This window comes from Perca flavescens, chromosome 19 (genome assembly GCF_004354835.1).
Source record: "Perca flavescens isolate YP-PL-M2 chromosome 19, PFLA_1.0, whole genome shotgun sequence".
In the NCBI taxonomy this organism is placed as follows: Eukaryota; Metazoa; Chordata; class Actinopteri; order Perciformes; family Percidae; genus Perca; species Perca flavescens.
The window spans coordinates 9442081-9459903 of record NC_041349.1 but is presented as its reverse complement, the minus strand read 5'-3'; the positions used below and the strand labels follow the sequence as shown (position 1 = coordinate 9459903).

The 17823-nt window shown below is 37.6% G+C and overlaps 1 protein-coding gene across 1 annotated transcript in view; it reads right to left on the bottom strand.

The window, feature by feature from the left end:
* The window catches only part of LOC114546220 (tyrosine-protein kinase Tec-like), a 33735-nt gene extending 16934 nt beyond the window's left edge, over positions 1-16801 (bottom strand). The window contains exons 1-5 of the mRNA XM_028564908.1: positions 16757-16801; positions 16446-16619; positions 15976-16284; positions 10260-10445; positions 66-146 (exon numbers count right to left, since the gene is read on the bottom strand). Coding sequence (XP_028420709.1) covers positions 66-146; positions 10260-10445; positions 15976-16284; positions 16446-16619; positions 16757-16801 — 795 coding nt within the window. The remainder of the gene's footprint in view (positions 1-65; positions 147-10259; positions 10446-15975; positions 16285-16445; positions 16620-16756) is intronic.
* Positions 16802-17823: the final 1022 nt, after the last annotated feature.

Genomic DNA, 17823 nt, shown 5'->3' with positions numbered 1-17823 from the left:
ACCTGGACGATACTATTTACATAATGGGGGAAGATTATGAGGTGAATGGTTGGGGAAAGTTTTACCTTCCTGAGAAAGTAAGTATGCAGGTTGTAGGGGTAGTAGGGGATCTCGTGCCCGTGTGACCAGCTCGTTGTGATGACCTGCTGTGAGGACAGACAGGTGTATGTCTATGATGGAGAGAAGCTGCATCTGGTGCTAAACCTGCAGCAGCTAAGGGGCCGAGGGAATAAAGTACCCCAGGGTCCAGGAGCTATTACAATGGGAGGCCTTCAAAGATATGGTGAGAACTTAGATAAGTTGCTGAACAAGCAAGGCTTTGTGACTCTGATGAACCTGTGGGCCCTGATAACTATGGGTTATATTGTCTGTTTTGTGTGAACCCGGGAGGACTGGGACAAAGTGAACAAGAGGCTGGACCAAGAACACCATGAACTGGTGATGTCAAAAAAACTGAATTCATAAGCATCTGAAATCAATCAAAGACAACCTAGGTGGGCATCTTTCTCTTTCCTTCTTTTCAGTTGTGTTTTGTATGGAATAATTAATTAATCAGCAATTATCCTTTCACAGGAAGCCAGAGATCCTTCAGCAGCAGACTGCCACCCTCAGTGTGAAGAAGGAGCGCTACGAAAGCAGTCAGACTCTTTAATGCAACATCATAATGTAGCACTGTTATTGTTTCTGCAATATGAGCATCACTCGACTATATTCTGCACTATACATATTAATTTATTTATTTACCTTCGATAGCGCAATATTTCATTTCTATTCATCCACACCTTTCTCATCTGTATATATGTATATATATATATATATATATATATATATATATACACTTTTATTAATATTATTATTATTATTACAACACATATAACACATATAACAACTAATTCAATTTTTTTTCTCTGGTTAATGATTTTACTATGTATATCTTTTTTCTCCTATGTGTACTTAATATGTATTTATGTTATTATTATTTTCTTCTTCTCTTGAGCTGCTGTAGCACAGGTATTTCCCAGTGTGGGATTAATAAAGTCTATCTTATCTTATCTTATATTATCTTATCTTATCCTCCAAGTAAAAATGCAAAAGTCGCCCCTTGTGGGTTTTAAACACAGAACTCACTTTCCTTCAATATCGTTTATAAAATCTGATAGATATTTTTTATAAAGTGTTATTAGTAGAGATGAGTTTCAATGTGAATTTGTTGAGCTAGAAAATAAGCTAGAAAGCATTATTAAAATGTAACTCATAATTAAAAGCGTAATTAGGATGGAAGGGCCTCTTTTAAGATTTGGTCGTATTGTCGTTTTCGGTCAAATGGCCTTTTTGAATGGGAGTGCTAGGGGGCACTACTATGATAGCATCAAAATCTCTATTTCTAAAAGACTAAGAAGGCTCTAACATGGTGGTCAGAAAGAACAGGGGAGACACTTTGTTTCTCCCACTATGATTCTAGAGTCGCCACTCTGAAGGTTGAGAAGAAACTTGAGCGTCTAATAATAAGTGTTGCATGTTGCTCAGATTTTAAAGACTGCTGATGCAAATTTGTCATTTACCAACATTGGCTGTATAAATAAAATACCCATTCACCTCAGTTTTATAGAGCAGGTAAGAATTTGAGCCTTTTGAAACACCAGTTTACATACCGTATCAACAGAAAACAACTAACCTAAATCTAGCAAATACATTTTAAATTGTTAACATGATCAATAAACTAGACAATTAACTATTCTGTTTCATTATTAAGTCTTTAAATGATGTATAAATTTAGCTCACACCACTGAAAAGGGAAAATAAAGTACAAGAGGTGTTACTTACTTTTCTGTAGCTTGTACCTCCCTGCCATTTTTTAGTTTGGCTGTCGGCAAATCTTTATATGTTAGCCTGAGAATAGCGGTGGGCAGATAGATCCAAAATATCGATAATATCGATACCAGCGTTGGTATTGATATTGATCAATACCAGTGAAATAAGATTGATACTTTGCTGTCATCAAAGGCACATCAAAGAGGCTGTCTGTGTCCTTTGTAAATGCCGCTACTGTCACTGAGCAGAGCAGACACACTTTGTTCCTCTCTTAATACATTCCTGCTCCTCCCTCCTCTTGTGATTTGATGTTGTACCGTCACGTGACTCAGCGGCACCAGGCAAAATAATGTTTCTTTATGATTTAAGTAATGCGTGACTTATGATGTGTTAATATCCTGGTTTGTTTAGTTTCCTGGTTTGTTTTGTAGGCTCACTTGTAATGCATCATTCTTGTTTGACTTCTTTGCTCTGTGTTTTTTCCCTGTTAATCAGCCCTCATGTTACCTTTTTACACCCTTATCACAAATATTGCCTTGTTTATTTTTGTGCTAACTTTGAATCTCTGCTGATGGACCTTTGATCCCGATCTTACCTTCCTGATCATCATTTTTTCATTTTGCACAGAAATTGGTTAAAGGCCATCTTTTTCAGTCAATCAATCAATGAAAATGTATTTGTATAGTGCTTTTACAACAACCAGCAGGTATCCAAAGTGCTTCACATCAGAAACTAAGAAAAAGAACAACATATCTTGCAATAAGAATAATGAAACGAGGAAAATCAAACAGGAAAATCATAAAAAGGTTACATAGAAACAGGAAAAGGAAATTGTCACACCACTACTGAGTATTATAAGCCATTCTAAATAGGTAGGTTTTGAGTTTAGACCTGAAAAGAGCAACCTCTGTAGTTGACCGAATATCAGGGGGTTAACTTGTTCCAGAGTCTCGGGCAGCAACCGCGAAAAGCCTGATCACCCCATCGTTTGTACTTTTGACCTTGGGACTTGTAAAAACCAGTTGGTTAGAAGACCACAGAGACCGGCTGTGCTCACAGGGAGGGTTAAAATCTCGGATAAGTACTCTGGGGCCAGACCATTAAGGGCCTTAAAACAAACAATAAGATCTTAAAATCGAGAGGCCTCTATTTAAACATAGGACAAAAGTGTGTAATGCTAAGCCAGGTTGGAAGATCATGTAGAAGAGCTCCATGCTGAGGCCGAAATGCTTTTAAAAATGGGCAGAGTCAGGCAAAAGTAGGCATGGCCCTTGTTTGAAAATAAGAAATGCACTCATGCTAGATTTAAATATGCACTTCGTTATATTAAAAAGAAATGAAAATACTATGAGGTCAGATTCATTGGCATGGAAGCTGCAAAAAAAATAATGTTAATGACTTCTGGAAAGAAATTAAAACTATGATTAACTGCAAAACAACTCTCCCATCTAATAAAAATGGTGTGAGTGGTCCTGATGAAATTTCACACTTTATGGCAGAAACAATATTATGAACTGTTAAACTGTGTAAAAAGTAATCTGTTTGTAGTGGATAATGTAGAGTTTAATGATGATGCTGTTGTCACTTCTGCTGAAGTCAATGAAGCAATATTGAAGTTAAGAGATAATAAGGCCTGTGGTCTGGATAGGATTACAGCTGAACATCTTAAACTTGCCAGTAAGAAACTGTGCCCTCTGGTAGCTATGTGCTCTACAGTTTTTTTTGTTCATGGAGCATTACCTGATTCTATGCTCTCTGTTGTGCTAGTACCAGTTATTAAAGATAAACTGGGGAAGCTAAACAGCTCAGATAATTACAGGCCAATAGCTCTGGCCAGTGTTATGTCCAAAGTGCTGGAGACAGTTCTATTGTGTAGACTTGAGAGGTACGTCCTGTCTACCAATAACCAATTTGGTTTTAAAGAAAGCATGGCACTGATTTACAGTACAGGCCAAAAACACCTTCTCATTCAATGTGTTTCCTTTTATTTTCATGACTATTTACATTGTAGATTCTCACTGAAGGCATCAAAACTATGAGTGAACACATATAGAATTATGTACTTAACAAAAAAAGTGTGAAATAACTGAAAACATGTCTTATATTTTAGATTCTTCAAAGTAGCCACCCTTTTTTTTTTTTTAGTAATAAGGGAAAAACTTCCACTAATTAACCCTGACAAAGCACACCTGTGAAGTGAAAACCATTTCAGGTGACTACCTCATGAAGCTCATTGAGAGAACACCAAGGGTTTGCAGAGAGTCAAAAAATTAATACAATTAAGCAGGGAGTGTATTGCGACAGAGTCATTCGGTTTCATAGGCAAATAAATTTGCAAATCATCTGCATAACAGTGAAAAGACATAATGGCCCCTAACGGCATATATATAACATATATAAAGAAAACAAGATTGGGCCAAGAATTGAACCCTGGGGTGCCCCCAAGAGAGAGGAGCAGTTGATGAGGAGCAGTCACCAATCATGACAGTGAAGCTCCTATTCGCCAAATAGGAGCTAAACCATTGAAGTGCTGGCGCCGGATGCCTACGCACTGATCAAGGCGAGGGAGGAGGACTGCATGGTCTACCGTATCAAACGCCGCTGTGAGGTCCAATAGCACTAAAACAGTAGGATTCCCGGCATCTACAGACAGGGCAATATCATTGTGCACTCTAAGCAGTGCAGACTCAGTGCTGTGACATGATCTGAAACCCGACTGAAATTTTTAAGCACAGTGTTCATTTGCAAAAAGGCTTGTAACTGTATAAAACCACTTTTTCCAAAACATTTTGACAGAAAAGGCAGATGAGAGACTGGTCTAAAATTGGACAACACTGTAGGGTCAAGATTAGGCTTCTTAAGTAGGGGCCTGACCACAGCATGTTTAAAGGCAGCTGGGACAGAACCTAAACTAAGACAAGAATTTAAAAAAGTGAGTAGACTCGGCCCAATGGTGTCATTAAAAACCTCCTTCACTATCCTGGCGGGGACAATGTCTAATGGACAGTGGGTAGGTTTCATATGTTGCACTATCTCAGAAAGAAATGTCAGAGAAACCGGCTGAAATTCCTTAAACACAGCATAATGCATAGGAATAGCAGGTATAAACACATTGAAATTAACACTGGCATATTGCCTGACAGATGCCACTTTGTCAATAAAATAAAAGAGAAACTTCTCACAGGTACTAGTTGAAACCTCTGTTGGATCAGAGGTACGTGGATTCACAACAGAGTTAATAGTATTAAATAACACTATAGGTTCATGGCAACTGCTAGCTATGACAGTGTCAATATTATCAGCCTTTGTCTATTTAATTCAACTTAATTTCTCTGTCTGCATTACCAACAGTCACCTGAACTAAACAGTTCACATCACCTGCAAAACTCATTCCAAGAGTAAAAACCCTATCATCAAACACCAAGACAGAAATTACTAACTTTCTCATCTTTACAGTTTGAACAATTTGAGTGACTTTACACTACTCAATAGTTTCTTTAAGGAAAAGATATAGATTTTATAATATACCAATGTTTACGCAAGGTAAACAAGAAGGAATGGAAATCTGCAGTTTGATTCAATATAGTATTTTGTCTCTAGTAATTTATGGAATTACTGGGAAAAAAAACTACAGGTACATAACAGTATCAAATAATAGTGTGACTAATCCTGCCTCTCTCCAGCATCATGTGGCAAGTTTTCTTCATCACATTTGAGGTCTGAATCATCTCTTAATACGAACAATGAATGTGGTGTTTCCATTGCTTTCACCTCCATTACTTTCTGAAAAACAGAACGCAGTTTTACTATTGTAAATATATAGTGTTTTTCTCTTCTTTTTTTATAGCTGTGTACATAACGTCATACATCTTACCTGGACATGTTGGTATCTTTGCCCTTTTACCTTTTTTCTCTCAAACGGTACAGTGTATAAATGTTTCATTCTTATTTGGTGTTTGTTTACAAAACAAAAAGTCTTTCTGAGTTTTCTCTGTATAAATACTGTATATGTTCACTAACTAGTCTGAAACAAGACACCTGCTTAGGCGTTCAGCTAAAATTGCAATCAGCAGTGTTTGATAGATACCAGACTGAAATCTCTTCTGTTTTTGAATGTGGTTGACCTGTACATCTACAGTGTTGTGCAGTAAGTGGTTAAAGTTATGCGTAGAGTTTTGAAAACTGTTGTTACCTTTTCTGCTTCCAGCTCCGAACCATAGTTGAGAGCAAGCTGGTTTCAAACTAATAACTTGGCTCGTGGCAGGTAACTTGCGTCTAGTGGTCCGGGTTTACAGAGCCGAAGCACATTTCATTTCATTTTCATTTATTTATTTATTTGATAGGGACAATGCTCATTGATCAACAGACAAATTACTTGCTGTAAACAAGCCAGAGTTAGCTACAAGTGCTAGTTTCCATCTGTTGTCCCTAGCCAGGTCTTAACAGGTACCCTAAAATACAAAAAGCAATACAAATACACTATAAATCTAAGAAATACAGTAGCAATGTAATAAATACAACAGAAATTTTAAAACAATATGAATATACCCGCAAACAGACAATATGTTGCTCACCTCATCTAATCCTCAGCTTAATTACATTCATGGGTTTAAGTATTTGGTGTATGATTACAATTGTAATTATCCCTAATCCAAGATTTAAGATGTTTTTTAAAAGAAGAGAGACTATTACAGTCCCTTAATTCATTGGGCAGACTATTCCAAAAAATTGTGGCTCTGATAGAAAAGGCTGTGCTTCCAATCCTACTTTTTCTAAATTGAACTATGCAATCCCCTCTGGTGGTTGCTCTGGTTACTCTATTGACCTTATCTTTCTGTTTTATTAACTGGCACAGTGGTGGTGGAGCATGCCCATGGAGTACCTTAAAGACAAGACAGGCATCAGCAAAGTTTCTAAAGTTTTCAAAGCTAAACATGTTGTGTTTTGTAATTATGTGACAATGATGATAGCTATTACCCTTACGGTCCAATGTCTTTAATGCTTGTTTATAAAGTGACTCCAATGGTTGTAATATTGTTTTATTGGCTTGCGACCAGCTAGTTAAACAGTAAGAAAAATGTGAGAAGATCATCGCATGCAAGAAGAGCTTTGCGGCCTTCATTGGTAGGTATGGTCTTATGTGCTTAAAATTTGCCAGGTTAAACTTAACAATATTGGCAACCTTTTTTGTATGCTTTTTAAATGAGAGTTGTGAATCTAGGATAATTCCCAGATATTTAAAGTCATATACCACTCTAACCTTCTCTTGGTTAACAATTACCTCAGGGTCATAAGTCACAGTACTTTGTTTTGTAAAATACATACATACTGTTTTACTTATGTTCAGGTGTAAGCATGAATTAGTTAGCCATATGGATACCTTACTCATTGCCTCAGTCAGTTGTTGTGCAGCTTGTTGTTTATTTTTAGCATGCACATAGATGACTGTGTCATCTGCATACATTTGTAAATGTACAGATGGACAAACAGTCGGCAGGTCATTTATGTAGAGACTGAACAGAAGGGGGCCCAGTATAGATCCTTGAGGGACACCCATTTTACAATTTAGATATGCAGATTGAGTGTTATTAATGTGTGTGCTTTGTTTTCTGTCAGTTAAATATGATTTCATCCATTTAATTGCATTACCACAAAAATTTAAATAAGATAGTTTTGACAAAAGAACGTCATGATTGACAGTGTCAAATGCTTTTTTTAAATCTAAAAATATTGCGCCCACCACGCCTCCTTTATCTAGATTCATTTTGATGTTCTCAATAAAAAAGCAGTTGACTGTTTCCGTGGAGTGATTACTTCGAAAGCCAAACTGCATTGGGTGCAGTGGTGTATGACCTTTACTAAGATAAGTAGTTAGCTGTTTCTCCACCCATTTCTCTGCTACCTTGGATATTACAGGTAGTATACTGATAGGCCTGTAGTTCTCCACCAGTGTTTTATCACCGGCCTTGAAAATGGGGGTTACCACAGCTGTTTTCCAGGAGCTTGGGAAAATACCTTGTTTAATTGATAGATTGACTAAATGTGTAAAAGGTTTGATTAAAAACTGTTTATAAGTTTTTAAAAATACAGAATCAAGACCAAAGGCATCCTTAGCTTTTGAGTTCCTTAATGAATTTATGGTATTCTCTACCTCAAATTCACAAATTTCCTCAAATCCAAAAACAGGTTTGTCAATATTAATAGGAATGCTCACTATATTACTAGCAATGCAATTCTGTGTCAATTCCTCCACTGATTGAATAAAGAAATTGTTAAAAGTGCTTGCTATAATATCGTCTTCTCTGGTTATGATTCCATTTAATTTCAGTTCAAGTGCTGGTGTGTAATGCTGAGTATCTTTACCAATTAATTTATTAAGATTGTTCCAGATTAATTTCCCATCTCCCTTTGCATCATTAATTACTTTTATATAGAAATCTGCTTTGGCTTTCCTTATATTCCTTACTACTCTATTTCTGAGGGATGTATAACTATACCAGTCACTTCTAAGTCCTGACTTAAGTGCAATCTTTAGTGAGGAATCTCTGTCCCTCATCTGTTTCCAGAGAGCCTCATCAGTCCAGTCGATATCATTTAAAGCAGATTTAAATTTGTCCATATCATTTTTAGGAATACTCGAATGATAGTGTTTCACTATGGTTGTATTCTTAAAACGTTTTTTAGTGAGTTTCCTTCCCAGTAATGTCATATTATGGTCAGATAAACCTGTTAATAAATTGTATGATTTTCTTATCCTTTCCGGTCTGTTTGTAAACATTAAGTCAATTTGCGTCTGAGAAGAATGAGTGATGCGGGTGGAACCAATAACTAACTGGGTGATATTAAATTTGTCTGTTATGTATTTAAGTTTTCTTCGATCAGAGTTATTTTCCCAGTTTATATTAAAATCGCCCATTAAAATTAGCTCCTTTCTTTCTTGACATTGTTTTAACAGTTTACAAGGGGGTTAAGTGTCTTGCTCAGGGACACATTGGTTGATGTATCACAGTGGGAATCGAACCCTGGTCTCCCACATCAAAGACATGGGTCACATCCACTGAGCCATCACCACCCGGTGACTCCAGTTGTGCCCACTGTTGTTTATCAATCGAAAAAAAACTGTAATACCACTTTAAGGTGGCATTCTTTTGTCACACACACACACACACACATACACACACACACACACACACACACACACACACACACACACACACACACACACACACACACACACACACACACACACACACACACACACACACACACACACATACACACACACATACACCAGATAATGAGGTTCTTTACAAACATATTAGAACTAGGAGTTGAACTTTAAAACTGTTTTAGTAGGGACCAAACTGTGTCTGAATTTTTTATCTCAATTCCTCATTCTTTAGTCCTGTATTAACTGAATTATATTATAATAACAACACTTTAAGGTGGCATTCTTTGGACAAAGATTAGTCACAAACTTGTGACAACTTGTACTGGACACATTTTCAACATATTGGCTTCATACATCCAAATGATTTCTCACAGTGCAACAGCATATGAACAAACTATATCAATTTTATTTTCTGTTGAAATCTGTCCTGTTAATTTTAACTATGATGACTTCTTTCAGGTTGCGGGACACACAATCAAAACAAATCATACATTTGAGTTAACACCAGCGTCATTTTATTATGAATTACATCTTTAATACATCATCTTTTGATTGCTTCATTCAAACAGCTGACACACTTTTTGGTTTACAATCTTTTCCATAAATGCATTTGTACCTTTAATCTTACATGAAATACTCTTATCAAAAGAAAATCTCTCTGGTCAAGTTATAATAGAGCACCATAAGAGTTCTACTTATTATTACTACAATATTTAATATCATTTATTTTCGGGATACGAGCGTCACACTGAACGTTACTTCTTTACATTCTGTTGAGGATGTTAGTTCATTTTTTAATTTAAATGTTTTTAAACTAAGCTTAGAGTCTAAGCAACTGCTTTAAAAATAAAATCTGGTCATGGCTTACACAGTGGAACTTTAAAATGGAAAGGTACAATTTGAAAATACGAGAGAGCTGGGGGCCGAAGCATTTCACTGTGCTTGAACATGTGACAAAAACCTGAAACTCATTGTGGGGTGAAGAAATTTCCATCCCATGTAAAGTTGTGCTCTTCCAGAAAACGTCTAAGCTCTGCCTGGACACTCCTTTCAGCCCTCTGCCTGTTCTCCTCTGTGCTATTCGCCCGATGTTGGTCTTGCTTGCTCTCTAACTTCTTCAATATTCTTAAACAAGTTGCTCAGACTTTCAACTTCAGCACAGTTACCGTAGGGGCCACTCTTTTGTTCCATCTGTTTTTAAACCAAACAAATTCTTACATGCTCTGCAAGCAGGCAGTTCTTCTCCTTTAAGGATGTTAAACGCCTCGCACCTGACATTCTCTGGCAGTTTGATGGTCCCATCAAAACATCGTTTCTTGGCCTTATTTGAGTCGAAGGTCATCACTGCACCAGCCACATAACTGTCCCAGGAGCTAAGACAGGGCGCAGCAACCATGATTCTACCAGAATCACACCCAGCAGTGGACATGGAGATGCCATAGTACCTGACTGAATTTGGGATCTGAGAGACACAGATGGTGGAAGAGATAAGAGGCCTTGTTCTACCCCTCCTCAGTTGTTTGGTGATCTCTCGCACCTTCTTCTTTATTTCCTCTTCATACTGTTGTCCTGTCAGGAGGACAATCTGAAAGCAATCACACATATTATGAAGCTGCTGCTGTCCCCACAAATGCATCAAATCATTTAGAAACATACTGTAATATTTGAGAATGTTAAGGAGAAGTAGCATTCCTGTACAACTTTACAAAGAACAATTGTATTATCTGCTAACAAGCTTTCATCTTACCATGTCTAGCACACATGAGAAAGGACTCCGCTTGGGCAGTTGAGAGGAATAGTATTTAAAAGGCCGAGGGTAGATGTTCTTTAAGCCTTCAAGCATTTCAGCATCAGTCACAATACTTTCTGGGGATGCTGTGGATCATTTATCTTTCCCAAAAGAAGATGCTGTGAAGAATCTGTAACGTCAAAACACATTCAAAGAGATGTCATTTTCTGTGTTGTGTAAAAAATATACTATGTTAGCCAGGGCCAAGCAGTATGCCCAAAAGAATAACACTTCAAGTTTTCAAGTTCATAACAGGCTCAGACGTACCTCATCCATGAGCACTGTAACACATTATGAATTCAGTTCCAACATTTTGTTAATAATCAGTAAAGCATTCATCCTGAAAGGGTGTTCCATGTATTCTGCAGCTCTAAAATAATAAAATGAAAAGTTTTTAGTAACATCTGAAAAGATCAGCACGCCAACACTGGACATCTTCCCACCTTTCCTAAAGAAGTGACTGTTTCTAAATGTATTAAACTAATTGAAGATTAAAACATATAAAGATACATTTTTAACATCAACAACACCTGGCTGTGTGTGTATCCAGACTTATGTACCTAAGCAGGGTCTACTTTGTGACGTATGCATCGACACTAACTTGTAGCTCAGTAAATCTGACTCACCTTTCTAGCTGTTCTTCTGTCGCAGCCTGATTTAACCAACAATAATACAAAACAAATTACCACAATTCCACGTTTCACTGACAACAGAAATGAAACAAGCAATGTATAATGTAATTATAATGATAAAAAATATTGGCAAAGCAGAGGACTTAAAGACACCTACACATGGTGCAGCCCTGAGAGATTTAACCAAAAAAGGAGAAGAAGGCAAGCCCCGCCCCCCGATGATTTGCACTACTCCTTAGATGTTTTCATGTTATGAACTTACGATGGCAGTTACAATAAGAATATGAATACTACATAACATACACACATTACATCTATTCATTTTTTTTCAATACTAGTTAGAGTAGGAAGTCTTTAGGAAGCGTGCATCTACTCATAATTTTTAGTAATTGTGTATTCTATAGTCTGTACCACTACCTTTTCTTGAATTATGGGCCCCCACCTATAAGCTTTTTTAGCTTCTTTGGGGGACCCATTCACTCTACCCAATTGATCTTGTACCGCAGCTGTATTATTGTAATGTTTGAAGTGGTATTGTGAATGAATGAATAAATGAAATGAAATGAAATGAAGTCTGTATATCTGTGTGTGTGTGTGTGTGTGTGTGTGTGTGTCTCAATTGTTGGATCTTTTTTAAGTTATAGAGTGTTATTTAGACCTACTCTATCTGTAAAGTGTCCTGAGATAACTTCCGTTAACAATTGACACTATACATTAAATTGAATTGAATATAAGTGTATGTGAGTCGCCAGTAGAAACTCATTAAGGGCACAGACACATTACGAACTGATATAGTGTTTGAGATAATACATCACCCACTAATATGAATGCAAAAATAATAAAACTTCATTACCCAGAGAATTAAGTACCTAATTTAAAAAGCAGCAAAAACTTTGCTTAACTTAACTGAAAGTGGAAATAGAAAACCACAGTCATGCAGTAACAAGTCGCTTTGGATAAAAGCGTCAGCTAAATGAAATGTAACAAGTGATTTAACCACAGACAAGAAAGAAGGAGACTGTGGTTTTAACCACCATTGGAGGAAATAACCACTGTTCTCATCCAAACCAGAACACACTCACACACAAGCGGGCATAAGTCGGTGTACAGTATATATTCAGTATGGTGTCTGATGTTAAAGATTTCCATGAAGTCTTTTGTGGGGTTTTAAAGGATTCTCATACAGAAATGAGAACAACACACACAAACACATGATACAGGGTTTTTTCTTCTTCTTTCATGTGTTTTATGGATGCCCAAAACTTCCACATACTCGTATCTGCAAAACATATTCAAATATCAAAATGTTCAGCTCTTCCAAAGTTATATTTTGGGGTCCCTTTCTTCAGCGGTACAGTCTGAACTGAGAAATCTTGGTGTTATATTTGGTCATAACATGTGTTTCGATCATCATATCAAATCACTGACCTGCACTTGTTTCTTTCAATTAAGAAACATTGCCAAAACTTAGAGCTGTTGTTTCGCATTTTGAGCTTGAGATGATCATTCATGGTTTTATATGATCCCAACTTGATTACTGCACCCGTCTCAGCAAGTCGTCCCAGGACCGTCATCACTCCTGTTTTATACTCATTACGTTGACTTCCGATCAAGTCCAGGATCCAATTTAAAATTCTTGTTCTGACTTATAAAACTTTGCATGATCAGGCACCTGTTCATATCTCGGACCTGCACCATCTGTACACTACTAACAGGTCACTCAGGTCTTCTAACCAGGGACTACTGGTGGTCCCACGCACTTGCTAAAAAACTAAAGGTGACCGTTCCTTTAAAGCAGTGGCTCCGACTCTGTGGAACGCACTTCCTATTACCTTATGTTCTGCAGTCTCAGTTGAAGCTTTTAAAAAGCAGCTGAAGACACATTTGTTTAAATTCGCTTTTGACTCATGTTTGTAACTTTGGGTTTTAGGTTTTAGTCTTTTAAATGATTTTCATTCAGAAAAATCTGTGACGTGTCAAAAATGTGTATCCAACCTGACCCTGTACTTACGGGCGTAAATCTGATCTAACAGTAGGGGGGGAAGAGAAACAAAATTTCTGACTAAATTGAACAAAATATTCTTCTTTAAAACCATGTATTTATTTTTTAATTGTTTACAGTCAAGCCACAAAAATACCTTAAAACATAATGACTTTTTTTTATAAAGTGTCTGCATGTAAAGGAAATACAATACTTTTGTACACTTCTAAAATTAGCTGATCATAATGTAAATTAGTGAGCAACTGGTAAAGCTCATCTGCTCACCCTGACAGCCACACATCTCCAAAAATATGAACTAAGATCAACACACTTACCTGAGACTCTCCACCTGACTGTCCCTGGTCTCCCTGAGACTCTCCATCTGACTGTCTCTGGTCTCCCTGAGACTCTCCATCTGACTGTCCCTGGTCTCCCTGAGACTCTCCATCTGACTGTCTCTGGTCTCTCTGAGACTCTCCATCTGGCTGTCTCTGGTCTGTCTGAGACTCTCCACCTAACTGTCCCTGGTCTCCCTGTCCCTCAGTTCTTTCTGTCTCCTTTGCCTGTGACATAGTGACATTAGTGTTTTCATTAGTGTTTCCATAAGCACCCATTCTTATAAAGATGTTATGTCTTGGTATGAGGACTTATTGTACTTACTTGGTGTTTGGTGTAGACCTACTGAAAAAGGATCTTATGTCTGTTTTTCTTTCCTCTGTCATTTTATCTGGGCAACAACAACACAAATCTTTAACGTCAGATGTCTAAATATGAGTTATAGTTTCATTGGTTCACCACGCGGTCATATTATAATTAAAAAATGATCTTTCGTCCTCCACATAAATATTAGGTTTCGTCTGGGACAGAGGATATATATTTAAATATTCAGCCACTTATCTTCATATTGAGCAAAACACAACTGTAGATCTTCAACATTAACCCTAATATCAGTTCACACACATAATGTTAGGCTTTTCGCCGTGGCAACGTTAGTTGTAGTGGCTGCATTTCTATTCAACAAGCTATTAAAAAAGTTAGGTTCAAGACCACTTTTTGAAGGTCTGAAGATAGGGGATGACATGTAGCAAAGGGCCGCAGGTCGGATTCGAACCCGGGCCGCTGCAAAGGACTCAGCCTACGTAATGAGTGGCACATGACGTAAACTAAAATGACATTTTAGTTTGTTTGAGTTTTAACTTGTCCAGTGGGACAAGTAAATTTCTCTTCCACTTGCCCTACAAAAAATCCACTTGTCCCGGACAAGCGGACAAGCCTTAATGTCGAGCCCTGACACACACACACACACACACACACACACACACACACACACACACACACACACACACACACACACACACACACACACACACACACACACACACACACACACACCCCCCTGTCATCACAGTCCTGTGTATAACCCTCCAGGAGGCCTACAGAGCACTCAGAGCTCTGGGTCTGGGTGTCCTCCCCCAGGGAAATTTTGAGCCTCACTGACTTTATTTCCTGCATTCTGATACACTTAATCTTGTATTAACTGAATTATATTATAATAATACCACTTTAAGGTGGCATTCTTTTGACAAAGATTTGTCACAAACTTGAACTTTGGCTTCATATATCAAAATGATTTCTCAAAGTGCAACAGCATACATCTGATATTTATAAATTCAAACATGTATCAAACGTGTCAAACTGTATCCACTGCAGGTTTCATATTCTCTGTCTTCTTCTGTTAAGATCTGTCCTGGAGCTTTTAATTATCATATCTTTGACAAATGATGACTTCTTTCAGGTTGCAGGACATGGAATCAAAATAAATCATGCATTTGAGTTCACACCAGTGTCATTTTATTATGATTGACATGTTTAATAGATCATTTTCTGCTTGCTTCATTTAAACAGCTGACCCACTTTTTGGTTTACAATCTTCTCCATAAATGCATTTGTATCTTTAATGTTACAGTAAATACTCTTATCAAAAGAAATATATCTGGTCAAGTTATAATAGATGCACCGTAAGAATTTTACTTATTATTACTACAATATTTAATATCATTTAATTTCCGGTTACGAGCGTCACACTGAACGTTACTTCTTTACATTCTGTTGAGGATGTTAGTTCATTTTTCTATTTAAATGTTTTTAAACTAAGCTTAGAGTCTGAGCAACTGGTTTAAAAATAAAATCTGGTCATGGCTTACACATTGCAACTTTAAAATGAAAAGGTACGATTTGAAAAGATGATTTCGCTGTGCTTAAACATGTGACAAAAACCTGAAACTCATTGTGGGGTGAAGAAATTTCCATCCCATGTAAAGTTGTGCTGTCTCAGCAGACGTCTAAGCTCTTCCTGGACACTCCTTTCTGCCCTCTGCCTGTTCTCCTCTGTGCTATTCGCCGATGTTGGTCTTGCTTGCTCTCTAACTTCTTCAACATTCTTAAACAAGTTGCTCAGACTTTCAACTTCAGCACAGTTACCGTAGGGCCACTCTTTTGTTCCATCTGTTTTTAAACCAAACAAATTCTTACATGCTCTGCAAGCAGGCAGTTCTTCTCCTTGAAGGATGTTAAACGCCTTGCAGCTGACATTCTCTGGCAGTTTGATGGTCCCATCAAAATATCGTTTCTTGGCATTATTTGGGTAGTAGGTCATCACTGCACCAGCCACGTAACTGTCCCAGGAGCTAAGACAGGACGCAGCAACCATGATTCTACCAGGAATACGCCCAGCAGTGGACATGGAGACACCATAGTACCTGTCTGAATTTGGGATCTGAGAGACACAGATGGTGGAGGAGATAAGAGGCCTTGTTCTACCCCTCCTCAGTTGTTTGGTGATCTCTTGCACCTTCTTCTTTATTTCCTCTTCATTCTGTTGTCCAGTCAGGAGGACAATCTGCAAACAATCACACATATTATCAAGCTGCTGCTGTCCCCACAAATGCATCAAATCATTTCAAACTATACTGTAATATTTGAGAATGTTAAGAGAAGTAGCAGTCCTGTTCAACTTTACAAAGAACAATTGTATTATCTTTTGACAAGCTTTCATCTTACCATGTCTAGCACACATGAGAATGGACTCCGCTTGGGCAGTTGAGAGGAATAGTATTTAAAAGGCAGAGGGTAGGTGCTCTTTAAGTTTTCAAGCATTTCAGCATCAGTCACAATACTTTCTGGGGGATGCTGTGGATCATTTATCTTTCCCAAAAAGAAGATGCTGTGAAGAATCTGTAAAGTCAAAACACATTCAAAGAGATATCATTTTCTGTGTTGTGTAAAAAATACACTATGTCAGCCAGGGCCAAGCAGTATGTCCAAAAGAATAGCACTTCAAGTTTTCAAGTTCATAACAGGCTCAGACGTACCTCATCCACGAGCACTTTAGCACGTTCTGAATTCAGTTCCAACATTTTGTTAATAATCCGGAAAGCATTCCACCTGAAATGGTCTTGCAGCCATTCTGCAGCTCTAAAATAATAAAATTAAATGTTTTTAGGAAATCGGAAGCACACCAACACTGGACATCGTCCCATCTTTCCTAAAGCACTGACTGTTTCAAATGTTTTTAAATGTATTGAACATATTGAAATTCAGGGACGTCACTAGGATTGAAAGGCTTAGCCCCCAAGGTATTTGTAACTTACGTTTGCATAATCTTTGCACTCACATCTTTTGTTACTGTATTAGAGCTATACTTATATCAACAACCAGTTAAGAAACCAAGATGTTAACAAGTAAAACGTGAAAGACATATCCTCTTCTTCCATTTCTACTCTGTTCAACAAAAGTTCCTGTAATGTTAGCTTTTAGACTCATGAAATCTGCATGAGGGAATTTACTTAGGCCAGACTTTGCTCCTGATGAGTTCTTCTGTAAGCAATGACTTAAAGGCTATCTGTCTGCTCATGCAAATTTATAATAAAGTAATAGCATACTATCTAATTCCTATCTAAAGTTAAGCTGTCCAAAGAATGCTATATAATTACTGTAACTGCACTGTGGATTGGTTCAATCAGAGTGTAATTTTGCTGTGTAGTTTGGCTTGCATACAGTTTAACCCAAGAACCAGAATTTTAAGGTCATAGTGATGCTATCATCTGTGCAACGTCTCCCTGTCGGCTAGTTGCCTGGTAGCTTTTCCATGCAACAACACTATCCTTATGTGTGTGTGCCATCTCATGCTTGCCAAATATAAACAAGGCTTTCTTCCAGTTCTTGCAACCACTACTGACCAAAGCATCATTTTTTATGTTTTTGCCAAACACTCGACACGGGAAGCAGAAAGCTGCATTATGGTTGATTGAATATTCCAACCAGTTGTGCTTTTCAAACCAGCTGTGGTGAAATGCCCTGTTCTGTGTACCAAAGCTATCTTGTGGGTAGCTCTTCAGCTTCACCTGTCGGGGCCCTGTATCTTTATTACCTAAATCAT